At 41.3% G+C, this 27,989-nt stretch overlaps 1 protein-coding gene across 8 annotated transcripts in view; it reads right to left on the bottom strand.

Annotated features, from left to right (window-relative positions):
* Nucleotides 1-27,989, bottom strand: part of KLF12 (Kruppel like factor 12) — a 246,828-nt gene that overhangs the window by 138,939 nt on the left and 79,900 nt on the right. For 7 of the 8 annotated variants that reach the window (XM_040540371.1, XM_040540379.1, XM_040540395.1 and 4 more), the window contains one exon: nt 12,017-12,106. In XM_040540371.1, the coding sequence (XP_040396305.1) occupies nt 12,017-12,106 (90 nt within the window). Of the gene's footprint in view, nt 1-12,016; nt 12,107-12,861; nt 12,974-27,989 lie in introns of those variants that run through there. The other variant, XM_040540332.1, reaches the window with a different exon arrangement.

Here is a 27,989-nt window from a genome sequence, read left to right as displayed (position 1 = left end):
ATCAATTCACCCAGGGTGAAATATTTGATATTGCTACTGATATCCAATCCCACCTTTCCTTCCTCAGTCAACAGTTGTCCCCACTCACTGAGAATTCCCTGTTCCACAGTGGAAAACCTAATTTCATGATTAAGCTTTTATCATTTTACATCTATCTGTTCACAAACAGCTGTTCAGTATTAAAAAAGCAAAACAAGCACAGAAATCTACACTGGGCACATGTACACATTCGGAGCAATCAGGCACCTACTATCTGAGAACTACCAGCCAGAATACGACCGGGCTGTATTCAAACCACCTACCTAGCAGAAAACAATCAAAGAAAGAGGGAAATGATGCGGAAGGGCACCAGAAGAATTAAAAACATAACTGAGTGTATCTATAATCCAGAGAGGAGAGGGTGGTGATGCTGTCTTCTACAGACAAACCGATACAACTAGTAGGGAATTTCCAGTAACTCATTTACAGCAATGACATTAGCTCCGCAAACCGAATCACAGATGATGGCCAAAGCCAAAGTCAGTGCCTCAGCATTAATATTGATCTCTAGTGCAAACCACGAAAGCAGGAAAAAGACCACAAATGCTGCAGCAGTCTAAGGAGGAGGTGGGACACAGGTGGCAGCAGGATGCCCCCTTCCCTGTGGGGGACCCCGGCTGTGTAGGTGCAGAGGCACCCTGCTGCTCCTCCAGCAGCCCCGTGCTCCCTGCCAACCCAAAAGAGCCCTGGCTTCATTGCAAGAGCCAGGTGTAAAGGCTAGCCCAAGTCACACATGGGGTGACCCCACATGGAGCTGGCACAGGCCTCCCCGCTTCATCTGCCTGGGCTCCATGCTTGGGCAGTGGCCTTGCCAGCCAGCAAGCAGAGAGACCTGCACAGGCAGGAGAGGATGAACACCACCTTTCATTGCTGTTGTTTTTTTTTGCCTATGGTTCCTATGATATTCTGATTCATTTAAGCAATGCAACCAAACAATAACAACATTTGTAAAGAAAATGTCTGTGAAAGCAGATGCCCCTAAATAACAGTTTATTAAATACTCATCCTCCCAGCGTGAAACAAAGCAAGGAGAAAAATCAAGAAAACAGGATCCTTAAAGTAATTTATGTAAGGGCTCATCTCCACTGAGAGAAATAAGGAAAAAAGCCAATAATGCTAAAAAATATATGGCTCTTTCAGTACTTCCCAGCAGGATACAGAGCAAGAGTAAAATATACATTAAGAGGACTATTTATAATGCAACCTCAAATAGGAAAAAAGAGTTAAAAGAACACCAACAAACAAGCGAAAACTATAAGTAATCCCTTCTGATAACAACAACAAAGATTAAAATAATTTCAGTAATATCATAACATAGTGGCATTTGTCTCTTGTTGCTGAAGTGTTCTGTGATACTATAAATTATTGAATTATCCTGGCTTGTGTGTATTTTTCTGAAGCTAGCTAGTATATTAAAAAATGTATTAATAATGTACACTTTCACAATAGTTCTCACTTCAAGTATCTCAATGTCCTTAAAGAAATAAAGTATAGCAATTACCCAAGTGAAAACCAGGAATACAGAGAGATTGCACTTCACGCTAAGCCAACACAAAGGGAAAGGACTACGGCCGAGTCACTTCGATTTCTCTTCCCCTCTCAACATACCAATATGCCCTGTTGATCAAAACACAGACCGCCACGATGAAGTGACTCTAACAAACATTAAAAAATCAATTAATTCACTGCTGAGTGGAACAAGATGAAATGTAATGATTAACTTTTTTCATTTCAAAATGATTAGAAGAAGATTTTGTGTTCCTAATTATTTCATGGAGCCATTTCAATGGAAAACATTTTAAATAAAGAAGTCTGAACCATGAACACTGTGCATCAGCAGATCTACATTACCTATGTACATGCATAATCACACATGGATGTAAACATGAGGTAATTTAAGGTAGCTGTCTTGTTAATAAAAGAGGGACTATCTATCTCACCTTGATCGGTTTCTCTGTATGAACGCATGGACTACATTATTTCAGAACCTATTAAATTTCAGTACAGTTGCAACCTGCAAACCTCAGATACCCTACCACATAAATCACAAAATTTGAAGAGTAACTGCTTCTTAGATGCCAATAATTGTTTTGCATGAAGTCTAAAAATCACATTACTGTATCTTAGAACTGTTTTAACACTGCTACAAAAAAAGAAAAGAGGCCTGTGCTAAGTTTGAATGTAGAAGTGTAACAGGATTTTAGAGAGCAATGTATATCAATTGACACATGGAACACCTGGCACTCCTTTGAGCATAGTGTCAGTACCTCTCTGGCAGGATGTAAAGGACAAAAATCTGTAGGTCACTAGTTTCCCAGTTAAGATTGCAAACTAGATCAAAATGGCAGTTAAGCTGTAGATGCTGGACTTCCAAAAGAAACATAACACGGAGCACACAGTAGTGTCATCAGAGTTGGGGTTATCAGGGGAATGATATAAGGGTGGGTATTGGATGGTTGAGAATTTTTCAGATACTTTTTTTTTTTTTTTTTGACATTTTCAACTATTTTCTAATGCACTAAAGGTAACACTGACCTTTCACATCTCTATAAAACAAACTCTTTTCAACCCAAAATGCAGATTTAGAAATTCACAGTAACAGACAGACAACTTGTATGTTCCGTGCTTGTTTCTCTTTACAGATGAAGTTTCTCAGCTGAATAAATCTTCCATGAGATTCCCATCATAAACTCTGGTAGCAGAGCAGGCTGAGATGTCATACATTATCACAAAAGGAAACTGTCTTCAAGGTGAGCTCACAAAATAATTGACTGTGAAAGAAGGCAAACAGACTATAGTCTCATAACAGACTTCAGTACTATACTCAAATCAAAGGGTGACTTTCCTTCTCCCAAACGCAATGTGCTTGTTTTTTTGTTTTGTTTTGTTTTGTTTTACAGCCCCCACAAAACCATTAACAAATTCATATACTTAATGTATGATATAGTACATAAACAATTTTACTATGGGACTGTAACAGTATTCAGTAATGCTCAATTCTGGGTAACGTCACACATTCTGTTTGAAATTCTTCCCAGTTTTGCATGTAAAATATTATCCTTTTCCTCTACCAAATACGTCATCTTTTGTTTTGTTTTGTTTTGTTTTTAATGAGCAAAGTCACCTTCTTCCAGCCCTCTATAGATACGAGATAACTTTTTATGTCATGGTGCTGTTACTGAAACATGAGTTGTTTAGAGCACAGATCTTTCTCTGCTTCTTTCCTTTTAGACTTGCTACTACATTCCTAATATGCATGATCATTGTTATCTGAAAATACCCATTCAAATGGTGTCTGAACACATATTTTGATTAATTAAGCCAGGGATATCCAGGGACTGTCTTCTTATTCTTTATTTTTTACAATGCCTAGTGCAACGAAGTCCTCAACCACAGCTGAAAATCTACACATTACTACCATACATATAACAAACAATAATAGACAGAATAAGGAAATATATTCCCTGCAGTGCTCTATAACTGCCTAGGAAAGCAAAGCAATGGCAGACAATGGTCAGTAAATTAATTCTCAGAGGATCTGGGATCCTTCTCTTGGTGAGAATTTTAGACAGCACGATACATCTTGCAACGCCCACCTGCATTTTCTTGCTGTAAACTTGGTTAACTTGGCAAAAGGTTGCTTGGTGAGTGTGACAGTGAGTTAAGCCATCATTTCCTATTAGTCTTAGATCTATTACCTTTCATTAGTACTTTAGCATCTGATCCTGAAGGGAAAAATTCCAAACAAATAAGCCACAACTACAACCATGGTGGAAAAAAACGAAACAAAAGAAACCCTTGGCTCTCTATTCATATAAGTGGAAAGTCTGACTTCAGAAGGAGTTAGAAACATGATACACAATAAATTTGCATTATTTGTCAAGGCAGCAGTGGAGAGACATGCTCAAAGAAGTTAGTTCAGGTCCCAGAAGCAGGGAAGGTGTCTCAGGATGTAGTTTCAGATACAGTTAGCCACCTCTACCTACAGTCTTTGTCAAAAGTAGCATGCGCAATCCTCTTCCCTCCCTTACCCTATCCATGATTTTGTAACAGTATGACTGCAGGTTGTATCAAACCATTTCCTTTCTCCTGTTGGGTTGTTTTTTCCTGGATCAGTGACTGGTTGACCCATCTCACCCCAATGTTATTCAGCCACTATCAAGGGATAGAGCAGGAATACCACCTCAAGAGCAAAGTTACAGGAGGCGGTTAGGTTTTATTCTCCATGTGAGCGGCCACATAACGTGAAAAAGTGCCCACAGTATTTATCGGCTTGCATGCTTCACCTTGTCTTAATTAATCCAACTGATAACTGTGATGGACCATTCTGGAATGTATATTGCACTCTCCATTTTAGGGCCAATTCTCTTTAATGCTTTCATAAATGATCTGGATGCAGAACTTGAATGCATACTAAGTAAGTCTGCAGGTAACTCTAAATTAGGAGGAGCTGTCAACTCCCTTGATAGTAGAGAGTCCTTGAAGAGAGATCTTGACAGGTTAGAGGGCTAGACTATCAGCAACTATATGAATAGCAAGTGCCAGATTCTGCTCCTGGGAAAAAGCAACCCTTGCTATATGTGCAGACTGAGGGACAAGAGGATGGAGAGCAGCTCCATGGAAAGGTTATCTGTGGGTTCTGCTTGACGGCAAGTTAAATATGAGTCAGCAGTATACCCTGGCAGCCAAAAGGGCCAACCACATCCTGGGGTGCATCAAGCACAGCACTGCTGGTTGGTTGAGGGAAGGGATTGTGCTCTGCTCTTTGCTGGTGCAGCCTCACCTTGAGAACTGTGTGCAGGTTTGGGCACCATAGTTTCAAAAAACATATAACTATCAAGGAGTGTCCGTCCAAAGGAGGGGCTACAAAGATGGTGAAGGGCCTAGAGGGCAAGACGTGTGAGGAGTGGCTGAGGTCCCTTGGTTTGTTCAGCCCAGAGCAGAGCAGGCTGAGGGGAGGCCTCATGGTGGCCTGCAGCTCCCTCACGAGGGGAGCGGAGGGGCAGGCGCTGAGCTCTGCTCTCTGGGGACAGCGAGAGGACCCGAGGGAACGGCATGGAGCTGGGACAGGGGAGGGTCAGGCTGGGTGTTAGGGAAAGGTTCTGCACCCAGAGGGTGGTCGGGTACTGGGACAGGCTCCCCAGAGCAGTGGTTATGGCGCCAAGCCTGTGTGAGTTCAAGATGTGTTTGGGCAATGCTCTCAGACGCGTGGTCTGATTTTTGGGTGGTCCTACGTGGAGCCAGGAGTTGGACTCGATGATCCTTGTGGGTCCCTTCGAACTCAGGGTATTCTATTACTGTGATTCTGGGTTGCAAGCATATTCCCCAAGCACAGCCGTGATGGAAGACACAGTTGTACTTCCTTGCCAGGAGCCACTTTAGGTACGTCTCATACAGCACTGCATCATGCCCTGTTCCAGTCCTTACTTCTCTCTGGGATTAAATCTTGATCTCTTCCTAAAGAATGTCATATTTATGGCTCTGTAGAACAACTAATGAATTGTATCAGCTGTATTTCTAACACCTCAATAACACTCCTCGATTACTGTCTATTGTAAGATGAAGAAAAACAACAGAAAGTAAGATGGGCTAGTTTCTTTGCAGAAGAGACTGATATATGTGTGCTGTCCATATGCTGTTTGTTTCCCCAAAATCAGGGTGCTAAACATGAAGTATCATTTCAGAAGAAAAAAAAATTATGTGGATGAAACAGGGATTCATGAATTACAACAGGAAATACTAGAAGCATGTTTTCTTCTAATAACACAAAGAATGTATGTAAGCCAAAGAATCAATAAAACCTAGCTCCCTAAATAGTCAAGGAGCAAGCTTGGTATTAACAGTCTTCTTGACTGAATTTCAATAGTTATTTTTGGACATTTTTGCAAATAAAAGAGATTTCTGTCACCACTATCCAGGCTGAGGTAGAACACATTTCTGTATACAACATAAGCATGCATGGCATTCTTCAGACATGAGATGACAAGATAATTTAGCTAGAGACAAAAGACATAACAATATTGGTTTGTTAAAGGTTTCCGTCATTTTAGTCATTCTTTCACAATTCGGACACGATAAGGCACGGGAATGGAGACAGATCAAGCAGAATTAGGGGATGAATTCACAATGAGATATATAATCTTCAAACAGTGATCTGAGAGGAGAAAATGCAGTCACAGGAATGGATGAAATATAAGATCTGGAAACAAAAAGGCTCATGAAAATAAGAAGTGCATTATTCTCTGTGTTTGAGGATTGATTGTGAGACCCTATCCTACATACATATCTGCTTTTAACAAAGGCCTAAGGTCTGAGTCCGCAAATACTTAAGAAAATGTAACTTCATGTTTGAGTATGTCAGACACATTTGCCAGTTTAAAAAAAAAAAACAAAACAAAACACAAATGAGCCACATCAGCAACAATGACCATCAAGACTTTCAGACTTCACACTGAAGCCAGCCAACAATATCCATCTCAACATTTTAAGTAGCCATCAGTTGATGAATTCACTGCCCAGTCTCTATTGCCATTTAAATTAATGCAGCCTCCATACATTTTTGCAATGAGGAGCATTACTTCCCAAAATAGCTTTTGGCACAAGCCAAAGAATGAGTATTTACTTCCTGCTGAAGCACCCCACCTTCACCTGTACAGGGAGGGACCACCTTCTTCATGCCCTTCTCTGAAGTTACTGACATGCAAAAAATTTACTGCAAATAAGAAGATCTAAAGCTGTAGGTCATTGGAGTATATTAAATGATAAGCAATTCACATTTTTAAAGTAATTCTACCAATTTATTAGCAATGCCAGCTCCTTGTTCCGCAGTAGGGGAGGTAATAACGAAGCCTTGTAAAGGGCAATGCGATATCTTTTATGTAATGTCTTTTTTTAATTTGTGATAAAGTCATCTAAAGCAGCACTGTATCTTCTTGAAGCCTCAAACAATAGTCTGCATTAAATCTCCTGTGCAAAATTTAAGGACCGTAGTTCACTGGAAAAATAAGCATCTGTTCTTGCTAATGCTGATGGCCTTCTAAAGATCATTAAACTATTCTAAATTGGTGACAATAAAACAAAGCAGAAGTGTTTTAACTTTTTCCAAACAAAGAGAAAATTGATTTGCCTTGTAAATACTCCTTTGTTCCAAATTTGTCCAGTAACCTATACCTCATAAAGCATGTCTTCCCTTGACGTGCCTAAATCTCATTCACCCACAATCACCTAGCTTGAATCTAGTGTCTTTTAAAACTGGGTTGGTAAAATTAATCTTCACTGCATTTACACACTGTAGCTCGTGAGTCATGCCCACCTCTCTCTAGCCACAGGCTCAAAGGAACTGGTGCTTCAGGCACAGCTGAAATACAGGCGTCAGCTCCCCATTTCCTTTCAGCCTCAACTAGAAACTTGCCTATTCTGCTGTGGGAGCTGCTCACAAAGCTTTGTTCTTCAAAGAATACCCTGAAATTTCAACTGGAGTACACTTTCTTCTCTAATTCTTTTTCCTGTACTGCATTTTAAATCCAAATTTGCTTGTTCTAGATATGTAACATTTCTGCAGTAAAAAGACAGATGCTATTTAAAAATACTTTAAAAAACACCCTTCAGAGCTGTCAGCCCAGGTTTGGTTTTGTCAGCCCAGGTTTGGTTTTGCACCCAAACACAATGCAAGAAATAGACCTATCATGAAACAAAGTAAATCAGAAAGTCTCCTAGCAAGACAGTCAGAGATCTTGGAGTTCAGTGCACAGATGGTAGAGAAGAACTTTACAATTCATTTAACCTAGCCTGCAAATAGACCAAGAACTCCAACACGAAAACGACTGACGGTCTGTCTTGGTATCCAAACAAATCAAAAAATGCTTAACTCTCAGCTCAGCGATTTACTCTGTTCTGGCTCCCACCTGCGTTGTGGAGGATCTCTACTACTACCACCACGTGTAGTCAAGGGACAACACCAGGTGAAGACCAGGTTACCCAGAGCAGCACCTGAAGAAGAATTTCTAATGGAAGTGCACATGGCCAGATGGTGCCTATTTCACCACAGCTATATGCCACAAATGGAAAGTTAAAAGCTGGTTCCACTTATATACAGAATCTTTTTTTCCCCCTCCTATTGTGTTTCTGTGTTGGTGGAGTAGGGGTAAGAGGAAATGGAATGTTACTTCTTTTTCAGCTTTTTGTTCCTACCTTGTCATGTTCCTGCAGTGAGCACTGTCCACTTTAGCTAGGTTGCTACATAAAAATATTTTTATTGCTCCAGTCAATAGGCTGGTGGGTTACTAGCTCACAAAAATAAGGACACGTGGATTTCAAAAAAAGCTTTTAATAAAGTCCCAGGTTAAGCACATACTGTTTAATCATTGCACTGATCAAATTACAAAATAAATTGAAACCTTGGAGTGCAGACTCAAATGCTACGGTCATGTCATCTGCTGAAGTAATCTGCCTAGCCAGCATTTTACAGTAACATCATTACAATAATTCCCACTCGAAGCAAGGATGTAGGTATTTAGCTTACCCTCCTTGTGGTCTTGGAGACATACCCAGAGTCACAGGGATACCTTCTGGCTCCTGCTCTCTGCCAGTAATTCAGCACTGGCACTGAGTGACTCCGGAGAAACTCTCCGTACCTTTGTTTCACCTGCGTCACGTACCTGACAGGACACCACAGGACCATGACGGCAACAGGGCAGGCCTTGAGGCAGTGCCAGCCTGCCATCGTACCCAATGCACTCGCTTGCCTCCACGCAACAACTGCCCAATATGCAATTTAACTCTCCTCTACCAGTTGCTCTCTCACCAGGCAAACATTTCAAGAGCGAGGACAGCAGAGGACTAGCTGGGTGTCCCAAGCAGCACTGCACTGTTGCCAAGCAACATCCACCTTCCTACAGCACGCTCCTTTCTCTGAATCCCACCTTGGAGGTCAAGAAGCAGGAGCGACAGCTAATCAAGGCACAACTAATGGGAAAACACCTTTTCTGGCCGAAACATTCATATGCCCTGCAAGGAAGTTTTCAGTATCCCTAACAAGAAGCAGGCACTTGTCCTCGACACCCACTATTAATTTAATTTTGATAAAGCTCTGCAGTAATTGCCTTGTAAGCACCCATCATGGCGGACCCACCAAAACCGGACTGCTCAGCCATCACATGCAGCAGCAATGGAGGCAGCTCCCACACCACAACAGCAACCTCCTTCTGAAACTACCTCACTTCACTGCATCTCATATGGACCAGCCCCAAAAGAGCTAAGCGAGATCATCACATGGCACCACGAGGGAATTTTTCCCTTGGGCCTGCTGCTGTTGGAAAGGGCTGGGAACTGATGCTAGATAAGCTCCAAATAAAAATTAGGTGCATGCTTTAACACCAGGAACAGGTAACTGATAGCACAGCAGTAATGAGATTCTTCATCGCTATCATTTTTAAAATCAAGAAGCTGTTTATTTGAAAGATGGGCTCAGATTTAAACAGAAGACAATTCCAATGGTGCAGTAGCCTTTATCAGCTAAAAGATCAAGTGATACTATTCCAGTTCCTCCAAAGCCCTGTTACAGAGGCAAATCAGCACGGTTTGGTCTGATGGCTCAGCACTCATCAGCCCTGATTGAGGGCCACTGGTGCTCCAGTGCATTTTCTGGTTTTACTCATCCACGACTAATGCAGCCGTTGGGATCCTCTAGCCACAAACGCAACTTTCATTTCATAACTCCTAAACTATGTCTCGCTTTTGCCCTTGCCACAAACCGATAACCAATACCAGATACCATGCAGGAACAGAAAAAACAAAACAAACAACAAAAAAAAAACCCTCCACATCTTCCTACAGGTTTAGAGAAGTTTGCCTAGTTTTGCCTGATGTACAGCATCCTAAGTGAAGCAGCTCCAGCTGCTACCATTAAGACTCAAATATGCTGTCTTAAGTTTGTGATGTTTTCGAAGTAGAAATGCCATCTCCCTGCATACCAATACAATACAATGGAGGTGCAACTGTAGGGTCTTTGGGCACTGTAACAGCGCGAAGAAGGAGTGCTATTTTAAATTCAGACTGCTTGGATCACACTGTAGTTCTTGTCCCATTCTTCCCAGTTATATTTATCTTCCCAAATAGCTTCACGGCCCGTCTTTGATAATTACCGCCTTCAAACACTTGTCCCTGTTATGTCTACCAACATCTACATATTCAAAACAGCCTCTGAAGCACATGCTAAACATCTGTTTCAACCACCTTTCTCTTTCAGAGTTTAAGCTGTTTTCTGGAAAATTGCCATCCTAATGGCCGAGAGCTCCTCTGTTAGCAAACTGGAGAATTCATTTTGTATTTATTGATTGTTCCCTAATGAAGAGCCATAAAGGTGCTGGAGACTCCTGACCAGACACTACTTAATTAGTACCAAAGCACATAAAATCCCAGATTAAACTGAGCTCTTTGTCCAAAGTCGCAGTCACTGGAAAAGAAAGAGATGACATCATTTTCTGCTTACAAAGTCTGTAAAATTTTATTAAAAAAATAAAACCTAAGTAAATTAAAAAAATATATAAATTGTTCATTTCCTTACAGTTTCTAGGACACCAAATAGGTGTTCCAGAATCAAATCACACTTAGTACTCTTCCTGAAGGATCCAGCAATATGTTTCATGTATAGAACTTATTGTAAATTAAATAAACGCAAAAACCAATATAGCATTTGCCTTCTGAACAATATAAATAAAAGTTCGTGTTACATACAAAGACACAATGCAAAGCATTCAGAAGGTATTAAAATTATCTCTAATGGATCTGTTTTTCATCACTGTGTCTCATACAATAATTGAATTTCAATGTTCCCTCAAACTATGCTGGTACTGCTATATTTTCTGATGGTACTGATTCTAAAGAAGGCTGAGAGATGAGCAAGGACACCATTAAATGTCAAGCTTTTTTACTCAAAACAAGCCTCAAGAACATTCTGAATAACCAATCTCTCCTTGCAAGTCTTTCAAATTAAGTCATCATGAAAGTTAATTCCCTTTCTTCCATATCATTTAAATTCTCAATTAAATATTTGAGAAAATAGCAGGAAGGAAAAAACCTAACTAACAGAAGGAGGGAAAAGCCCAACCCTACATGGCAATAACATTGCTCCTTCCATTACACTTTTTGCTTGTTGGAGGCATCTGTCTTCAGAGCAATAAGGTGGCTTGAATTCTTCAGGACGGTGTAAGGTGGACACAAGGAAATAAGGAATCTATCCGTGATAGCACAAAACCTCATCTTATTAGCCTCTATAACATCTCTATTAAAAACAGATCCTGCCATAGTAAGCTGCAATCCCCGGTACAATTACTACCACATATGTAAGAAAATACCCTGAACAAATCCAAAAACTTAGTCATCCATTTTCCTTAAATCTGCCACTAGAATTAACATCTAACACCACATCTAACACCGAATGGTTGCTCTGCAAAAATCCAAAATCGTATTCATAGTGTCTGTTTCGTATTCAGCAGACTCTGTGACACTAACTGTAACCATCTGAAGCTTCTAGCTCTCTTATCACAACAAGTACATTCCACCCAAAAGAGCAATTTTGCTCAAACAGAAAATGCAAAAAGATAAACGTATAAAGGATGAAACAACCATGGTAAAGCAAATAGTCCAAGAAAGCAGAATAGCATAAATATGTATGGGCCTTCTTGGACGTATTAATTTGGCTTCTTTGCTATAATCCATTATTCCTCCTCATATTTTAAACTGCACCCTTTTTTGCAATCGTAAAATTACACCACAGAAAGCATCTCTAACCCAGACAATTTCAGTATGTCTTCCACAGTTTTGTGTTCCCAGCTGCCTGACACATTTCCCAAGAAAATGAGCTCCAAAGTGGTAACAGAAAACAGCAATACAACAGGAGAGACAGCTAACCACAGAGTAGCTTGGCAAGGGTCACCAGCGTGCTGAAGAGTGAAGCCACACAGAAACCTCCACTTACCCCTTGCTCAGATTCCAGCAGCTCTGTTTTAACTCTGACTGCCGGCATCCCATCAAGCATTAACATTCTGTTTTCAAAGGCGTTGATGTCCTAAGGCAAAAAAAGGACAAGGTTAATCAAAAAAGATGAAAGACACTCGATTAAATTCACTGTTTTAATTCTATAATACTGCAGAAGTAAAGTAAGTTTTTCCGAACTAAAGTTAACGGACATGAAATAATAATTTCAAAAAGTACCTATCAAGTTGCTATTTCTTTTAAAATAATAAATTATATTTTCAGTTACCCTTAAAAGAGAACTAAGTCTTTGTAAACAAAAGGGAAAATGATCTTCAATTACTTTTTTAATTTGCAATGAATCACACACATGCATATATATACATTCATTTCTTTAGAACTGGAAAAGAGAGCAGTGATGCCAAAGAGCTTCAGATTTTGGCAGTATACTTAGGTGTATTTGATTTGAATCACACATTTGTACTTTATATCACCTACAGAAAGCATACAGTTGAATTCAGAGAAATTATATTGAAGACCTGTACATGCACACACTATAAATTAACACACATCCTCAGATTTCGTATCATTATCTTGTAAAGTTAACTGCATTTCTCAATGAGAATCTCCCTGCGCTCACTCCTCATACAAAAGAAATTAGAAAAAAAGAGTGTAAAAACCATCCTTTCACAATACAGGACAATACAGGCTGAGAGTTTCAGTTTGAAGTGAGATTTGCAAAACTGTACTTCTCTGAATCAACATTCTTATTACAAATGCCTCGTCCCACTGTTGCCTGTTTTATGAAATATGCAAAACAATCTCTGGTGCTTTCAGTTCAAATACTACCTTAACCAGAGTTAATCTTCTAATGTAGTCAAGGCTCAAGGATGGTGTTTCAAAGCTAGCCCCTTCAGCTGCCATCTGGTTTGAACAACACGGTGAGAATAAAGACATTTTACACTCTAGCGAGAATGTGACCTTAGAATCAAAACACTTTGGTCAGTTGCACAGAAATGCGAAAACGTCAAAGATGTTTCTCAAATAGAGAAACTCTAGCACATATAGCTTATAAGTGACTCATTCGCAGCTACTTATCTGTGACCCTGTCTGGAACACAGCACTTGATACTGGGAACTCACCTCCGCGCTAACCGCTACCTCTTAGTCCTCAACAAATGCACTGTAATGGAAAAAACCCTCTCCGTGTGTTTCACTGGCAGCAGATCTGTTCAGTACTGTGTGGTGCCATTATTCAGAAGGAATTCCTGTGTTCATTGCCCTGTTTATTATCACGGCTGCTTTGGGGGAATTTCAAGGAAAAATGGTATGCCATAACGCTTCCTAAAAGCTTCCAAAATACACTTGTAAAACTTAAATTAATTTAAACATTTTTTTTTTCCAGTTAATGCACTGCATCCCAGGATCTTCCCAGGCTGTTTAGGGAGTTAAGTATTGCAGCAACCGTTTACTTCTTTATACTCCTTTACTTTGTTGTAATTTAAATAACTTACACTAAAGAGCAGGGAAGCCAATACACGCATGCTCCAACACAGTGCCAAAGGCAGAGCAAATGACCTGTTTAAAATTCCCATCACCCTCACTTTGAACCCATGTGTTACACCACACAGAGCTGTGGCTACGGTTCGGTAACACGGGGAGGACAGGAACTTGGTAGTAAAGCAGAGAGCAGTGCGACAGAAAGGAAAAACAGCACTTTTCTCATGTTTGTAAAATTAATAACTAAATAAATAAATAGTAAGTTTAAAGAAAAACTCTAAACACTTAAATTATGAAATTTTGGACCGAGCAAGTCATTTTCAGCTTACATCTACACATTCAAACACATATAGATAAGACAAGTCGAGTGATGTTCCAAATCCATGTTATGCTTCACTGCATATCTCTTAAAGCTTGACACAACAGGAAGAAAAATTAAAATAATAATAATAATAATAATATAATAAAACTCTTCTTGCATCTTTTTTGCAACTCATTTGCACACCTTGATCATTATTCAGTCTTTGAGGCATGGGGTGGGAAAGAGGAGGGAGCAGGATGCAACAAACAGCTTGCTGAAATGGTTCCAGGCTTTACATCCCTCTTCCCAGCAAGGGCGGTGCATTGTTTACTTATCAGAAAGGGATCTCATGTCCTAGGGCGTCACTGAGCTTCAGTGGTTTGGATGTGGTTTCGGGTGGAGCTACAGCAGGAGCCAGCCTGGCATTCCAGGCTCTCCCAGCGCCTGCTCTGCAAGCAGAGAAGTCCCCCTCCTTTCGTGATTTATAAGCAGTACAGTTGAGTTTTACAGCAAGATCAGAATATACCATAATAAAGCATCCCTTAGGCTGTTTAGCTTGTAGACAAAGAAGGATGAGCTGATATTGCTTCACGTCCCCGAGGAGGTCTTACCCGAATGAAAAAGGGACGTGGCTGCCTTCCGCAGGAGGCACAAGCAGAAGGAGGGGGGCAGACAAAGCGCAATTGAGGAAAGGCAGGTTTATATGAACTGTTAGAATCTGATTAGAGGCTAATGTCCCTTTTAGTGCTTTGTACCAATTTACAGCTGATATACTTGAACCATTTTTCCCACTGGCTGTGATAAACTCATTAGTTTTAAAAATGCAAGCTAACCAGAGCCTTTGAAGTTTAAAACTGATAATCATGAAAACCTGACTAGTTCATGTACCATTTAACACATTTACATTTAACTAAATTTTCATAGCACTTGCTTCCCCTTTTGTTGTCTAAAATCATATTTCTTAAGAGCAACGCTCTGCCTTTTGAGCACTGGTCTGAAGGATGAATTCAGTGAATATTTTGGCTTTTGGGTTATTTATAATTCTGAGCAGCAATAATTGCCGGGAGTAGATTCTTTCCAAATTATTTGATCCTTCTGTGTTTATAACTGAAAGGACATCGTGTGACACATCCGGGGGGGGTCCACCGCCTGGTAACTGCCGAGTGGATCTGTGTGTCGCACTACAGATGAAACGTTTAGCCCATATTCGCTCAGAGAACTGATCTCTCAGAACTACACTCTCCTGCTGTAACCAGCGTTTGCCCTACAGTATGTTCAAAGCCATTCAGCAAATAGAACGTAATTGCCGAGGTTTGCATACAGTGGGCAATCAGCTAAGGAAAACGGGCTTGCCTCATCCCCAAAGGGTGGGGGAGTGTGTGGAGCTCCCTCTGGAGCCTCTCCGGTCAGCTGGGCCAGATGGAGGCATTCACACCTGAGTGAGACCAGGCTGCTCTAGTGCCCCATGCTAATTTATTACGCTCAGGAGGACCCACCAGCCGAGATTGCCGCTATGATGTACTAAGCCAATACATTTTTCAGGCCAGAGTCCCCTCCCGGCTCACTAAACCCCTTCAGCCACTGTGCCAGCTGATTGCAGCCCCCCAGCACCCCACAGGTGAGGTGATGTGAATTTGTATGACAGCCCTTTGATGTCCATCGTCCCTCCTCCCAACCCAACCACCTGGTGGACTTCCGGTCACCCACTTAGGCAAAACACACAGCAGTGTCCTATTACCAAGGCCCTTATCAGCAAGCTCTGCATGACTTATGAAAACATCTGTTCTCTTGGATCAATAAACCAACTGATCCTAAAGAGAGAAACCCCTGTTTCTCGCTGCTATCCATTTCAGTGTTTCACTGATCACGCTTTTGGGGCATTCATTGCCTTGAGAGATTAACACGAAACACTAACCAGGCCCAGGTCTGTATGTGCAACTGCTACTGGCAGTAGTTGTCACACAAAAACAAATAAGCTTAAGGTTTAACAGGCTTTTCTTCTTAGAAGCTGTAGCAAATCAGTCCTAATAACAAGACTCCACCCTTCCAAAAGACCTACATTTTTAGTACAGCATCATTCCAACTACAAATTGACATTTTCTTTACGAGGACAACTGTCTGTTGCAAGTTTGTAATCAAATTATCATCAGCTACTTAAAGGGAATAAAAACAAAACAAAAACTCCTATCTCATCCTGGTTCAAACCCTCCGCCCCCCCCCCCCCCCCCAGCATCCGTAGTGTATATTCCATTTAATTATGAATGACACCATTACGAAATCTGGTTCCATTTGGGAGAAGGCCCGTAGTTTTGAAGCCAAAGTTTTTAATTTGGCCAAGCATACCTTCAAGAATCACGCTGCAAGCTTTTAACAGCAACAGGGGGAGCTGGGGCCAGAACCAACCTCCTGCCCTGAGAGGCAACCAAAGATGCCTCTAAACTCACTCCATAATTTGTTCTAAGCACCAAGATGGACAAAATCTGACCCCCCCACACACACACCAGTCCTCCAGTATTTTTAAGTCCAGCTTCTCAGTACTGATGCATGGAAATGAAATGATGCTCTCCAAGATCATGGTTGGCCAGACTGATGGGTACAACCCCACGCTACTGCAGGAAGACAGCAGCAAGCTCATGATTCAGAGCACCCAGAACCCAGACCCTACATCCCCTGCATGTCGACTGACAGTCATTTATTTACGTTTCCTGTGCAAGACCGTTGCTCCTTCTCATTTCATCTCATGAACACAAGGGATATACAGAAGCCAAGGGTGCCATGTGCTAGTTACTGCTGTCATTATGAAGATAACAGACTGACTTAGCCATGTTGAAGCACTGCACACACACACTATGCAAAGCCCTCATGACTGTAAACTTTTCTATGAAACCCCAAAATGTTCAGCTGACAAGCCAACGCGTTCGTGAGGGTGGGTTGACCCTGGCTGGCTGTCAGACACCCACCCAGCCACTCTCTCACTCCTCCTCCTCAAAAGGGAGGGAGGGAGAAAATAAAATGAAAACACATCATGGGCCAAGATAAAGACAAAGAGATCCCTTACCAATCACCGTCACGGAAATCAGATTTGACTTGGGGAAAATTAATTTAATTTGTCGCCGATTAAAATAGAGTTGGATGGTGAGAAACAAAAAGTAGAACCACCTTCCCCCCACCCCACACTGTTCTTCCTAGGCTCAGCTTCAGTCCTACCCTTCAGACCTCCCCTGTGCACTGTCCCCCAGGTGACACAGGGGGACCGGGAACATGGAGGCTGCAGTCAGCCCACAGCAGTTCCTCCTGGCCGACATCCTTCCTCCTCATGCTTTTCCTGCTCCATAGGGGTCGTTTCCCCACAGGATGGCGGGTCCTGCAGGAAAAATCTGCTCCTGTGTGGGCTCTCCACAGCCTACAGTCCTTCAGGTCCTCCACGGGCACCGGTGTGGACATACTCTCCACTGTGGTCCTCTCCACAGGCAGCAGGACCTGCTCCACCAAAGTCTCCTCAGCGGGCTGCAGGGAGTCTTTACACCAGCACCTTGCACACCTCCTCTCTAACCATGGTGTTCTGCCTGTGCAATGTTTTGCCCTTTCTTACATATGTTTTCCCCGAGGTGCCGCCATTTGGGCTGCTGGCCCAGCCATGCCCTGTGGTGGCCCGTTGGAGCTGGCTAAAGCTGGGCTGCGTCCAGCATGGGGCAGCCTCAGCCTCTCCCTCACAGAGGATTCCCCGCAGCCAGCACCTTGCCACATGCAGACCACTGCAGCAATACGCACTAAACAGCACCGCTTTGCAAGTTATGTAACTTCAGATTACTTAGCACCGACCAGTGGCTCATACTGGTTTCTCACCGCTCCCCTTTCCTCTCTTGCAGAACCCCACATTTGTGAACCACTTGAACAACACCATTACTTGGAACAGATTTTTCTACACAACATCACACTTTTAAGAACTGTCTGTATCCTCGTGAATTTTACTCCTTGTCTTGTCCCCAGTGCCATTTCCGTAATTATTCAAGTGTGACTAATAAAACAGATCCTTTGCTTTTCTGTAGGAACTTAATATCTATCATGAGCAATCTCTATCACTGTTCATTTTTGAGAAGTGCAGTTATCAGTTGCGGGAAGAACAGAGTCAAATTAGATTTACAATTAAAAAGTTTCAGGTTTAAGGGTAATAGTTTTGAAAAGCTAAGAGCTGAGGACAGCCCTTAAGCAGCTTTCCTGTCTCAAAGCTATGACTTACAATTTGCCTTGCCTTCATCTTCCAGGTCATTTTTACACAAGTTTTCTGCACATGCAGTAATTTCCAAATTCATCATTATATTCTCATTTATGCTTTCCAAACTTTGGTCATTTTTGCCAGGACTTCTAAATTTATTTATTTTTTATTATTATTTTTTATATACAACTAACTTAAATACATCTGACCTAATAACTAATACTGAACTAACCACAAAGTAGCCCATGTTACTTATTTGCCCTGGCAGTAAGATTACTCTGTTGATTCTTCTGAAGACGAATACCTAAATTCATGCTATTCCCATTACTTACATTACTATACTGAAGTTATCCATTAACAAAGCAACAGACAGCATAATACCTCAGAGCAAAATATCTGAAGTGATTCATTTAAGGCAAAGCTTTTGAAGATATGTTGCATCCCTTTAAGGGTATAACCAGATACGGTTTTGGAAAGTTTGAAATGCCTTTTCTCATTGATTCAAGGGAGACTAGAAGAAAAAGATTGCCATCTCTTCTCAAATATCACTACCGTCTCCAGAGGGAGAGGAAGCAAGAAGAATGCGTTCTCGAATTTTCACTGGAAAGAACCATGAAACTGCCTTCTACCCTCAATCACCTACTCTTGCTGAAGACCTTCATTCCAAAGAAGTCCTTTATACACCATACAATGAGATTTGTTAGTCATTGAAATGAAGTTATCTCTAGAGTAAAGCATACCAGATAACATCGCCAACAGTGTGTATAACAGCAGTTCATTCCAATAAGTGAAGGAAACAACTATCCAATAGAAAATAAAAGTAAATTTATGTAGCTAGAAGGTAAATCACTCAACTGGGAATTCTGCCAGGGAATCGGGTTAACAGGCCCATGTCTTGCCATAGGATCTTCATCATATGTAATTACGTCTATAGCTGTGTGAAATGTTCATAATGAAAGCATACTCTGTGTAGTTCTGCATTTTACTCTGAACTTGAATTTCAAGTCAAATTACCAGAAAAGAAATGGATCACTTGCATTTATTGACACCTCCAGGAAAGCGAAACAATTTCTTAAGAAATAAATAGACAAGCCTTAAACTTTACACTATATTCAAGTAAAACGGGTGTGTTGATCTGAGTTCAATTCAAAATAAAATTCCTTTAGTGAGGCAGACAACGAGTTTGCAAGAAGCCTATGTGAACCATATAGACATACGTACATACTTGTTTTATGTCTTATCTGAAACACAATCTTAAACAGCACAGCAATGACTTCTGGAAATATGCTAGGACATCAGATCAGCATGTGACTATAAAGAATAATTAACTACAGCTAACAGGAAGGCTATTTTTCACTAGTCCCTGCACATCTCCTTCTGCTCTGCCTGTTAGCCCTAAAGAGAGCTCAGGTGTAACCAAATGCAGTGCATGACATTCCTTACACGCAGTCTACATATATATATGTGTTATATATATATGTATCTATCACAGACATACATCTACATGGCATCCAGTGATCACGGAGACCCATAGTTTCTAGGTCTAGTAAATATATCTTCCATGATGGCCTCGAGTATGTCTTTTATTAGAACCAGGCATGCCTGGTACAGCCCACCACCTGAACAGCAGTTGTGACTCAGTGCTGTCAGCACCTGAGAATCATGTGCAGTGGCTGCCTTTAGCTCAGGGTGTCCTGCTGAGATCCTTATTATGTACCAGATCATGTCCGGCTGCACCCTGCTGTTATCAGCACAAGAACTACACATCCAAACACAAGCTTCTTCAATTCCTACTCTGGTTCGTCGAGCCTTAATAAAATAAAAATTAAAAAAAAAATACGAATTTTGCAGACAGCGGGATTCCAAAGTAGTTAAGTAGCCAAGCCCTAAGGATGTCACTGTGTTTTCATTGCTATGTATTTTTACGAATCTGTCTCCAGGGAAAAAGCTCAAGTCCAGACAAGATTCAGTCATAGAAACCGGAAGGACAACCAAGTTCTGACGTTTCGCTTTTGAAACCTTTTTGGTTTGTTTGGGTTTAAATTAGTTTTAGCAACTATAATAGAACCAAAGAAATGTGGGCAGCTTCCAGGTGAGAGGAGCCACAAGTGCATTGGAAACTAGAAGCCAATCTGCTATTTTTCAGACTCCGCAAGCACTCTGTCAGCTTAAACTGCTCAAAATCCTTTTACATCAGCTCCGCTTTCCTGCCACTTTCATCCGACCTCTACAAACAATTATTGATCGTTTCCTGTATATATCATTCAGATGCCGTTACAAGTAACATTAATTGTTATCAGAGCCATATATTTAACTTTTTACCACTATAATGACTTCATTGTTCTCCTTCTAGTACAATATTCACAGAATAACTGGTAAGATTTTTAAAACAGCAAATTATTTCCTTAATATTTGTGGATCTTTTTTAGTCTTGCACTTAAAAGCCTTGCTTAAAAACATGTGTCCCCTGCACAAGCACATGCATGCACACACACACAAAAAAACAAACAGAACAAAAAAAAACAAAACACTAAAAAACACTAAAAAACACCACAGAGAAAGCTGAAAAGAGACATCTATTCAGGATAGAGAGTATATTGAAAAAAATTGTATGTTTCAGAGAAACATGCACTGCATTTATCTTTCCACAGGAATTAATAAAAACTAAAAAATATTTTTGTAACACTTCATGATGCGTACAGTAAAATAACTTTTCATACTTCCTGTGTTTTTTTTTTTAAAAGCACGAAAGTAGTGAAGGTTGCTATCAAGTGGAAACTTATGACTTTTTCACCAAAAAAATAGTAATTGACCTATATTGCCACTTGTTCTTGACCACAGTTAAAGTCAAGTGGTTTTAAAAAACTACTTCTCAATTTCCAAAGTAGCTTTCCGCTCTTATGTCAATTGCCCTTGAGTTTGGAGAATAGTTTGAAGAATGTGAGGCTTAAAATTAAAAACAACAAACAGGAAAAAAAATCGGTCGGAGAGTGTAGATTTTCATAGTCCTGTAAATGTTATATTGATGCAACTCGTAAAACACATGCTACTTGAAGGTTACCTTTACTATTAGGTGGGCTGTTGCCTCAATTATTAATCTTTGAGGAAAATAATTGCATAAGACATAAACAGCTGGTAAAAGCAGTTTTCTATTACATCATTTTTCATTTAAGATGTCCCCATGTCTTTTGTATTTACTGAGACTAAAATCAAAGTTTGTATAATCAAAAATAAGTCTCAGGTCACAACATGCTTTTAATTAACTTCTCCTGGTGCTAGAAGGAGTATGTGACATCAACAGAGTGTCAATGGAATAGTTCTGCCATCTGACAAAATTTCCTGTATCTGTTAATTGCATAAATTGTTGCTTTTCTGTAACTGGTGAGCAAATGAGCATGAATGGAACTGCCCCAGGAGCTTACCAGGAAAATACACGGTGACCAGAATTCTAGCCCAAATTCTGCCCTTACCCTGCTCCAGTAGGAAAAGGAGCAGCTTGAACTGTGGGGAACATGTTGGCATGCTTTTCCACCCACCTGACAATCTGCAAAAGTCTGCTTCCATGAAGACAGTAACAATATGAACCTTGCACACTGGAGAATAAAAGGAACATTTAGCAGGTAGCAGTAGCCATGGTTTTGTCCCAAAATTTTTGTATGTTCCAGTGTGACAGGCCAAATGACTGAACGTCATTCCTCTTTGACAAGGAGACAAGTTGCAGTCTAAGGGGTCTGCTTGGCTCTGTCACTCCCTGAAGCCCAAAGGGACCGCCACCTCAAAGGGACTGCACCTTCAGCTCTGCCACCACAAAGCCCCAGAGGGAGTGCTGAAACAACTGCAGAAAAGGTTTCAGGGGCCTGGACATCAGCGCTTCCTCCTTACGTTACATTGCCCTTTCATTCTTTTTCATTCTGGTTTTCAAGGGAAGCAAACAAGCTACAGCTAATACTGTACACCTTGCTCGAGCACAACCAGCTGGTGGGTCATGCCAAACTCTTCAGTGTGGGGAGAAAACTTGCTCCTCCACATCCTATGTTCCCTTCCCTAGGATAAAATGTAGTTATAAATTGATTGTCAATGCCAAAAGCTGACTTCTTGTAAATCACAAACTTTACAAACTATATCCTCTTAACAAGAGCAATATAAGATAATGTAGTCATTAACTGTGCCTAGTTCCCTTCTAGCAGCTGGGCCACAGAAAATTTTAAGAAGCTGTTATTGCTCATAGCCAACAAAAGTGTTTCTAATTTATCTGAAAGCTCCAATATATAAGCAGAAACCAAAAGTGTACCAGGAGAAGTCAGCTTTCCCCCTTTGGGTTAAAAATGTAACCGCTGAACTGTAGAAAATTCAGTTAAGCAGGCCTTATTTTCAGTTCAGATGTTACTTCTTCACAGAAAATTTTAAAAAAACATTTTTTACTCTTTAAGAAAGACCAGTACAGGACAGATGTAAGAAAATCCCTTGTTCCCAGAAATCAGGTGCTGGTTTCCAGCTTGGCTTGTTGAATTGCCAAGTAGAGGGACAGAAGAGAAAGCAGATTTACTGCAGGGCTTACAAAGAGGAGAAGACGCATGCAGCTGCAACCTCCAACGCCAGATACTGTTGGGCACACCTGCAAGCAGCAGAGCTGATTCTCACAGGACCTCAGAAACCGTCTGACGTGGTTCAAGTTCAAAGTCATAGAGATGATAGGCAGCAAGTGATGAAACCAAAAATATTCTTTCAGTGGCCCCATCCCATCTGTTAGGAAGAGCTGTAACCACAGCCTTTGCCCCAGCAACTCTGCTGGAGCAACAGCACTGAGAGAGTGTAGACTGGTTCTGCTGCTCGTATTTGCAAAGCTGTGTATAAATACCATTTGATTCATACATATGCTGAAATAACAAAGTATTAATTAAATTAAGCTGAATGATTGCATGTTCAGGAGAAAAAGTCAGACTATTTGCCAGACAGTAAACATCAGTTTATCAACCTTCCCTTTTGCCACAGTACCTTCCATGGGGTACGGAAGTATGGCAATTGCTTTAGATGCTTCTTGCTGTGAAGCAAACAAACTGCTTATTCCAATGTTTCAAAAGAAAGGGTGTACGCTCTGATGAAACTCCCAAACTGCAAATGTTTAACATCCTCTCGCAACCTGATCTCTGCCCTATTTAACATCAGTTTGAGGTCTTCCCATTCCCATGGGCTTCAGTACAAATTTCTGGGAAAATATTAATATCAAAGCTGGCAAATAGCACTCATTAGTGTATTTCCAAAAAAAAAAAAAAAAAAGGGGGGGGGGGGGCAAACTCTGACTTTTGTTCAGTTAGTGAATGAATTATAAGGACCTCAATTCATGAATGAGAATTTTAAGTATCTACCAAATATGTGAAAAAATTGTCTGCAATAATGTACCCATCGCAGACTGCTCACATCAATTTCTAGATAGTCACTATTATGGATACCCGATTGCTCACATGATGTATTTTCTTACCCAAGGCAGGATGACCAAAATATTTGTATAGAATAGGAAACAGTCACATTGAACTCCACAAGCAATAAATGATGGGGGAATTAGGGTCCTTTAAAAGGCAATCCTAATTAAGTGTTAAGAATTTCTAATTAACAGGTTTCAAATGTCAACAGCATGCATTTCCCACAGATTCTAAGTGAAGCTGCGATTCCTCAAACACATTTGATAAGAAGTGTACTGCACATGAACGTTTCTGCCAATAATCAAAATAACTGCTTTCAGATTAAAGAACATTTTAAGTAACTATGGGTATAGCCATGAAAATGACAGAAAAAAAATCTGAAAAAGAGATATAAGAGTAGCAAATATATAGCTCTACAATGACAGATCCTTTGAACTTTGATTACAGCACCCTTAAAATTCAGGGATACCAAATTTGCTATATACAGCCAATCATACTAGGTATATAAAATAAATTTAAGATTTTAAAAATAAAGTAACACATCTGTATTAAGAGGAAAGATAAGTGTGGAACGCGTAACACGTCAGTTAGCATGAAACATTGTGAAACCCTGGAACAATTCAGGGAACAATGAATCACAGAATCATTCAGGTTGGAAAAGACCTCTAAGATCATCTAGTCCAACCTTTAACCTAGCACTGCCAAGTCCACCATTAAACCACATCACTAATTTCTACATCTACATGTTTCTTGAAGACCTCCAGGGATGGTGACTCAACTACTTCCCTGGGCAGCCTGTTCCAATACTTCACAACCCTATCGGTGAAGAATCCTACAGCCCATTATTTTATTTTCTTTACTTTTTTTTGGACAAGATTCCAATATAAGTCAGCTGGGAAGGGGCCTCCGGAGGTCTCCTGTCCAACCTCATGCTAAAAGCAGGGGCAACCTGAAGTTCTGACCAAGTTGCTCAGGGTTATGCCCAATAAGATCTTTAAAAAGCTCCAAGGATGGAGAAGGCACAACCTCTCTAGACAAGCTACTCCACTGAATAACAGCCCCTGCTGGGGAAAAAAAGCTTTTCCTCACAGTGTCTGAACCTTTCTTATTCCAACGAGGGCAATTGCAGGGTCCTGCATCTAGGGAGGAATAACCCCAAGCACCAGTACAGACTGGGGGTGACCTGCTGGAGTGCAGCTCTGCAGAGAAGGACCTGGGAGTCCCGGTGGACAGCAGGCTGACCATGAGCCAGCAATGTGCCCTTGTGGCCAAGAAGGCCAAAGGCATCCTGGGCTGCATTTGGAAGAGTGTTGCCAGCAGGTTGAGGGAGGTGATCCTGCCCCTCTACTCAGCCCTTGTGGAGCCACACCTGGAGTGTTGTGTCCAGTTCTGGGCTCCCCAGTACAAGAGGGACATGGAGCTCCTGGAGCGAGTCCAGAGGAGGCCTACTGAGATGATTAGAGAACTGGAGCACCTGTCGTACGAGGACAGGCTGAGAGAGCTGGGCCTGTTTAGCCTGGAAAAGAGAAGACTGAGGGGAGACCTCATTAATGTGTATAAATATCTGAGGGGAGGATGTCGAGAGGATAGAGCTGGTCTCTATTGAGAGCTGGTCTCAGTTGTGCCCAGCAGCAGGACAAGAGGCAATGGGCACAAACTGAAGCACCGGAGGTTCTGGATGAATATGAGAGGACACTTCTTTACTGTGAAAGTGACAGAGCACTGGAACAGGGTGCCCAGAGAGGTTGTGGAGTCTCCTTCTCTGGAGATATTCAAAACCCGCCTGGATGCCATCCTGAGCAATGTGCTCTAGGTGATCCTGCTCTGCAGGAGGGTTAGATTAGATGATCTTCAGAGGTCCCTTCCAACCTTGTCTATTCTGTGAGTCTGTGTGATTTCAAAGTATGCCCATTGGTTCTCATTCTCCCACCACACTTTTCTTCCATCACTACCCTCCAGGTCCCTCCAGGTGGGGTGCAACCAACTGACTACAACACTCTGAGCCCAGGCATTCAACTCATCTTCGCCCATTTGATGGTGCTCCCATTATTCGTGCTGTACTAACCCATAGCTTGGATACCAGACTATTGGTTAAAACCACTGGTAAAAGCCTTCCAGAAGTTAAGATGAATGGATTATGTTTCTCTCCCCTCACCCATTTCCCCCGTCACTCTGTATCACAGACGGCAAGCATCTGGGTCACACATTACTGTGGGTGAATCCATGCTATTTCCAGTTACCACCTCTTTCTTCACCATGCCCAGAAACGTTTCCAGGGGACTGACTCTATGATTCTTCTGTGGACCAAAGGGAGGCTGACTGCCCCATGTCCTTGGTTCACCCTTTCAGACTTCTCTGAAAAGGAGAGCACTGCTTGGTTTCTTCTCCTCATCAGGGATCTCCCACTGTCTCCATGACCTTTCAAACATGGTAGACAAGGGTGCTGCCAGAACACTGACCAGCTGCCTCAGCACCCATGGGCTTGTTTGGGTTCAGTCCTCTAAGGGAAACCCCAGCTTGGCTGTCATCACAATGGGTACTGCTGCTCCTTGAACCCTGCCTCTAAGCACAGGGGCCTATAAGAAGGCCGTGCCGGTGATGGCCGAGGCAGAAAAGGCAATGGAGTACCTCAGCCTTATGGTGCTTGCTTTCAGCCTCCCCAGTTTGCCACAGACCTACGTTTTCCTTGTCCAGCTTTTTTCCACTGATGTTGTGGTAGAAGCTCGTGTTGTTGCCTTTGACATCCCCTACAAGACTGAACTCCATCTGAGCTTTGGCTTTTCTGATGCTGTCGCCACGTGCCTGCATGGTATTTCTGTGCTCATCCTTTGAAGCCTGTCCCTGCTTCCACCTCCTGCAATACTGCTCTTTTTGCACTGGAATTCAGTCACGAGTTTCCCCCTTAAGAGAAGCCAGTCTCCTGACAAGTCCACTTGCCTTATGAGCTGCCAGTGGATTAGAAAACAATTGGACTTTTCTTCTACAAATTTGTTTTTCAGGAGGTATTAAGAACAAAAATACAGATAAAACCTCTGGCTAACACATGTATCTGTGCCACAGATTTTTTGCAGCTCTAAACAATGGGATTCCTGTCCTCAGAAGAGTGAGTTTATGTTCTTCTGGTAGCACCTGGTACAGGTCACTATCAAGAAGAGACTTTAAAAACCAGGTGGGCCACTGACTGAAACACATCAACGATATTCTTCTGCAGCATTTCACTGCCAGGGATTCATTGCAGAGGCAAAACAGACTGTCAACACAGCTTAGCAGGGACTTCAAATAACACCTTCAGAGCCCACTTCCTTTGTTTTCCTCAACCATTACTTTATCGTTGAAAATGACGCAGTACAGTCCATGTGTACCACCATCTCTGGCTGATTTCATATACTGTAAGTATCACAGCCAAATAATTGTGCTTGGCAAAGCACCAGAACGTTGCTAGTTACTGTCATTTCCACTGAAACATACGGTACACCAAGCTATACAATAAAAAATACATCTCTACCAGCTCTTCAACTCTAGCTTGCTTCAGAAGCGCTCTATGTAAATGCATTTGACAGAATTGTGTGACTGTTAAATGTGCCCCTGCTGTGTCTTTAAATCCTCATTAGTGTTCTTTAAGTCAGTGCACCTGATTATACATTGCACAGCGGGAAGATCTAACAAAGTATTGTTATTTGTATTATCTTTTTATAACCTAGCATCACATTCCCATTAAAAATGTATAGTGACCTTACCCATGTCAAGGCTTTCAAGAAATAAATAATGCACTGAGATAATTGGTTGTTTGCCATCATACATAGTCTTTATTGCATGTGTCAAGCCGAGTCATACTAATATATTTAACATTTCTCATTAGGACATAATAGGAAATTGTGGCTGTATAAATCACATAGTTATTCCCAACACGTGGCTTAGTTACACTGTGTAAAATGATGAAAACGATTTCCTGTCCACACTAGCTATGTCTCACATAGAATAAAATGTTTTTATCAGATTTACTTTGCACCACAAGAACTGGATGGGTTAAGCTGCTCATATTTTTAAGCAACGATTTCTGCACAGGCATAGAGAGTTGCATGCACTGAAACATGTACCGCATCTTTCTGAAGAGATCTGGACCACTAACATTCATATTGTGACAAGCTGCCTACATTATCATTCTGCATGCTGAAATTCAATAAATATTATTAGAATATTCTAACCACAAAAATCACAGCCACCGTGGTTTCAACAGCAGTGTTATCAGACAGTGAATGATGCTGGACACAAATCTGAACAGTAATTCCCTCAATCAATATAGATGATTCTCAATAATGCAGTTCACATTAGAAAGCTCATGCCAACTCACTAGTCCACATATAAACAGATTTATTTTTTTAACAGAAAAATGCTTTTCTCGCTCTTCATAATAATTAAAGAATTAAAAAATGAATTAAAGGTAGCCTAAAGAACGTATGCCAGATACCCAATTCATGTTTTGTGATGAAAAGCACCAAATCTACATCATTGTTGGAGACACCCTGGCTTAGAGCAATCAT

Source organism: Cygnus olor, chromosome 1 (genome assembly GCF_009769625.2).
Source record: "Cygnus olor isolate bCygOlo1 chromosome 1, bCygOlo1.pri.v2, whole genome shotgun sequence".
NCBI lineage: Eukaryota > Metazoa > Chordata > Aves > Anseriformes > Anatidae > Cygnus > Cygnus olor.
This window is presented reverse-complemented; position numbering and strand designations above follow the sequence as displayed.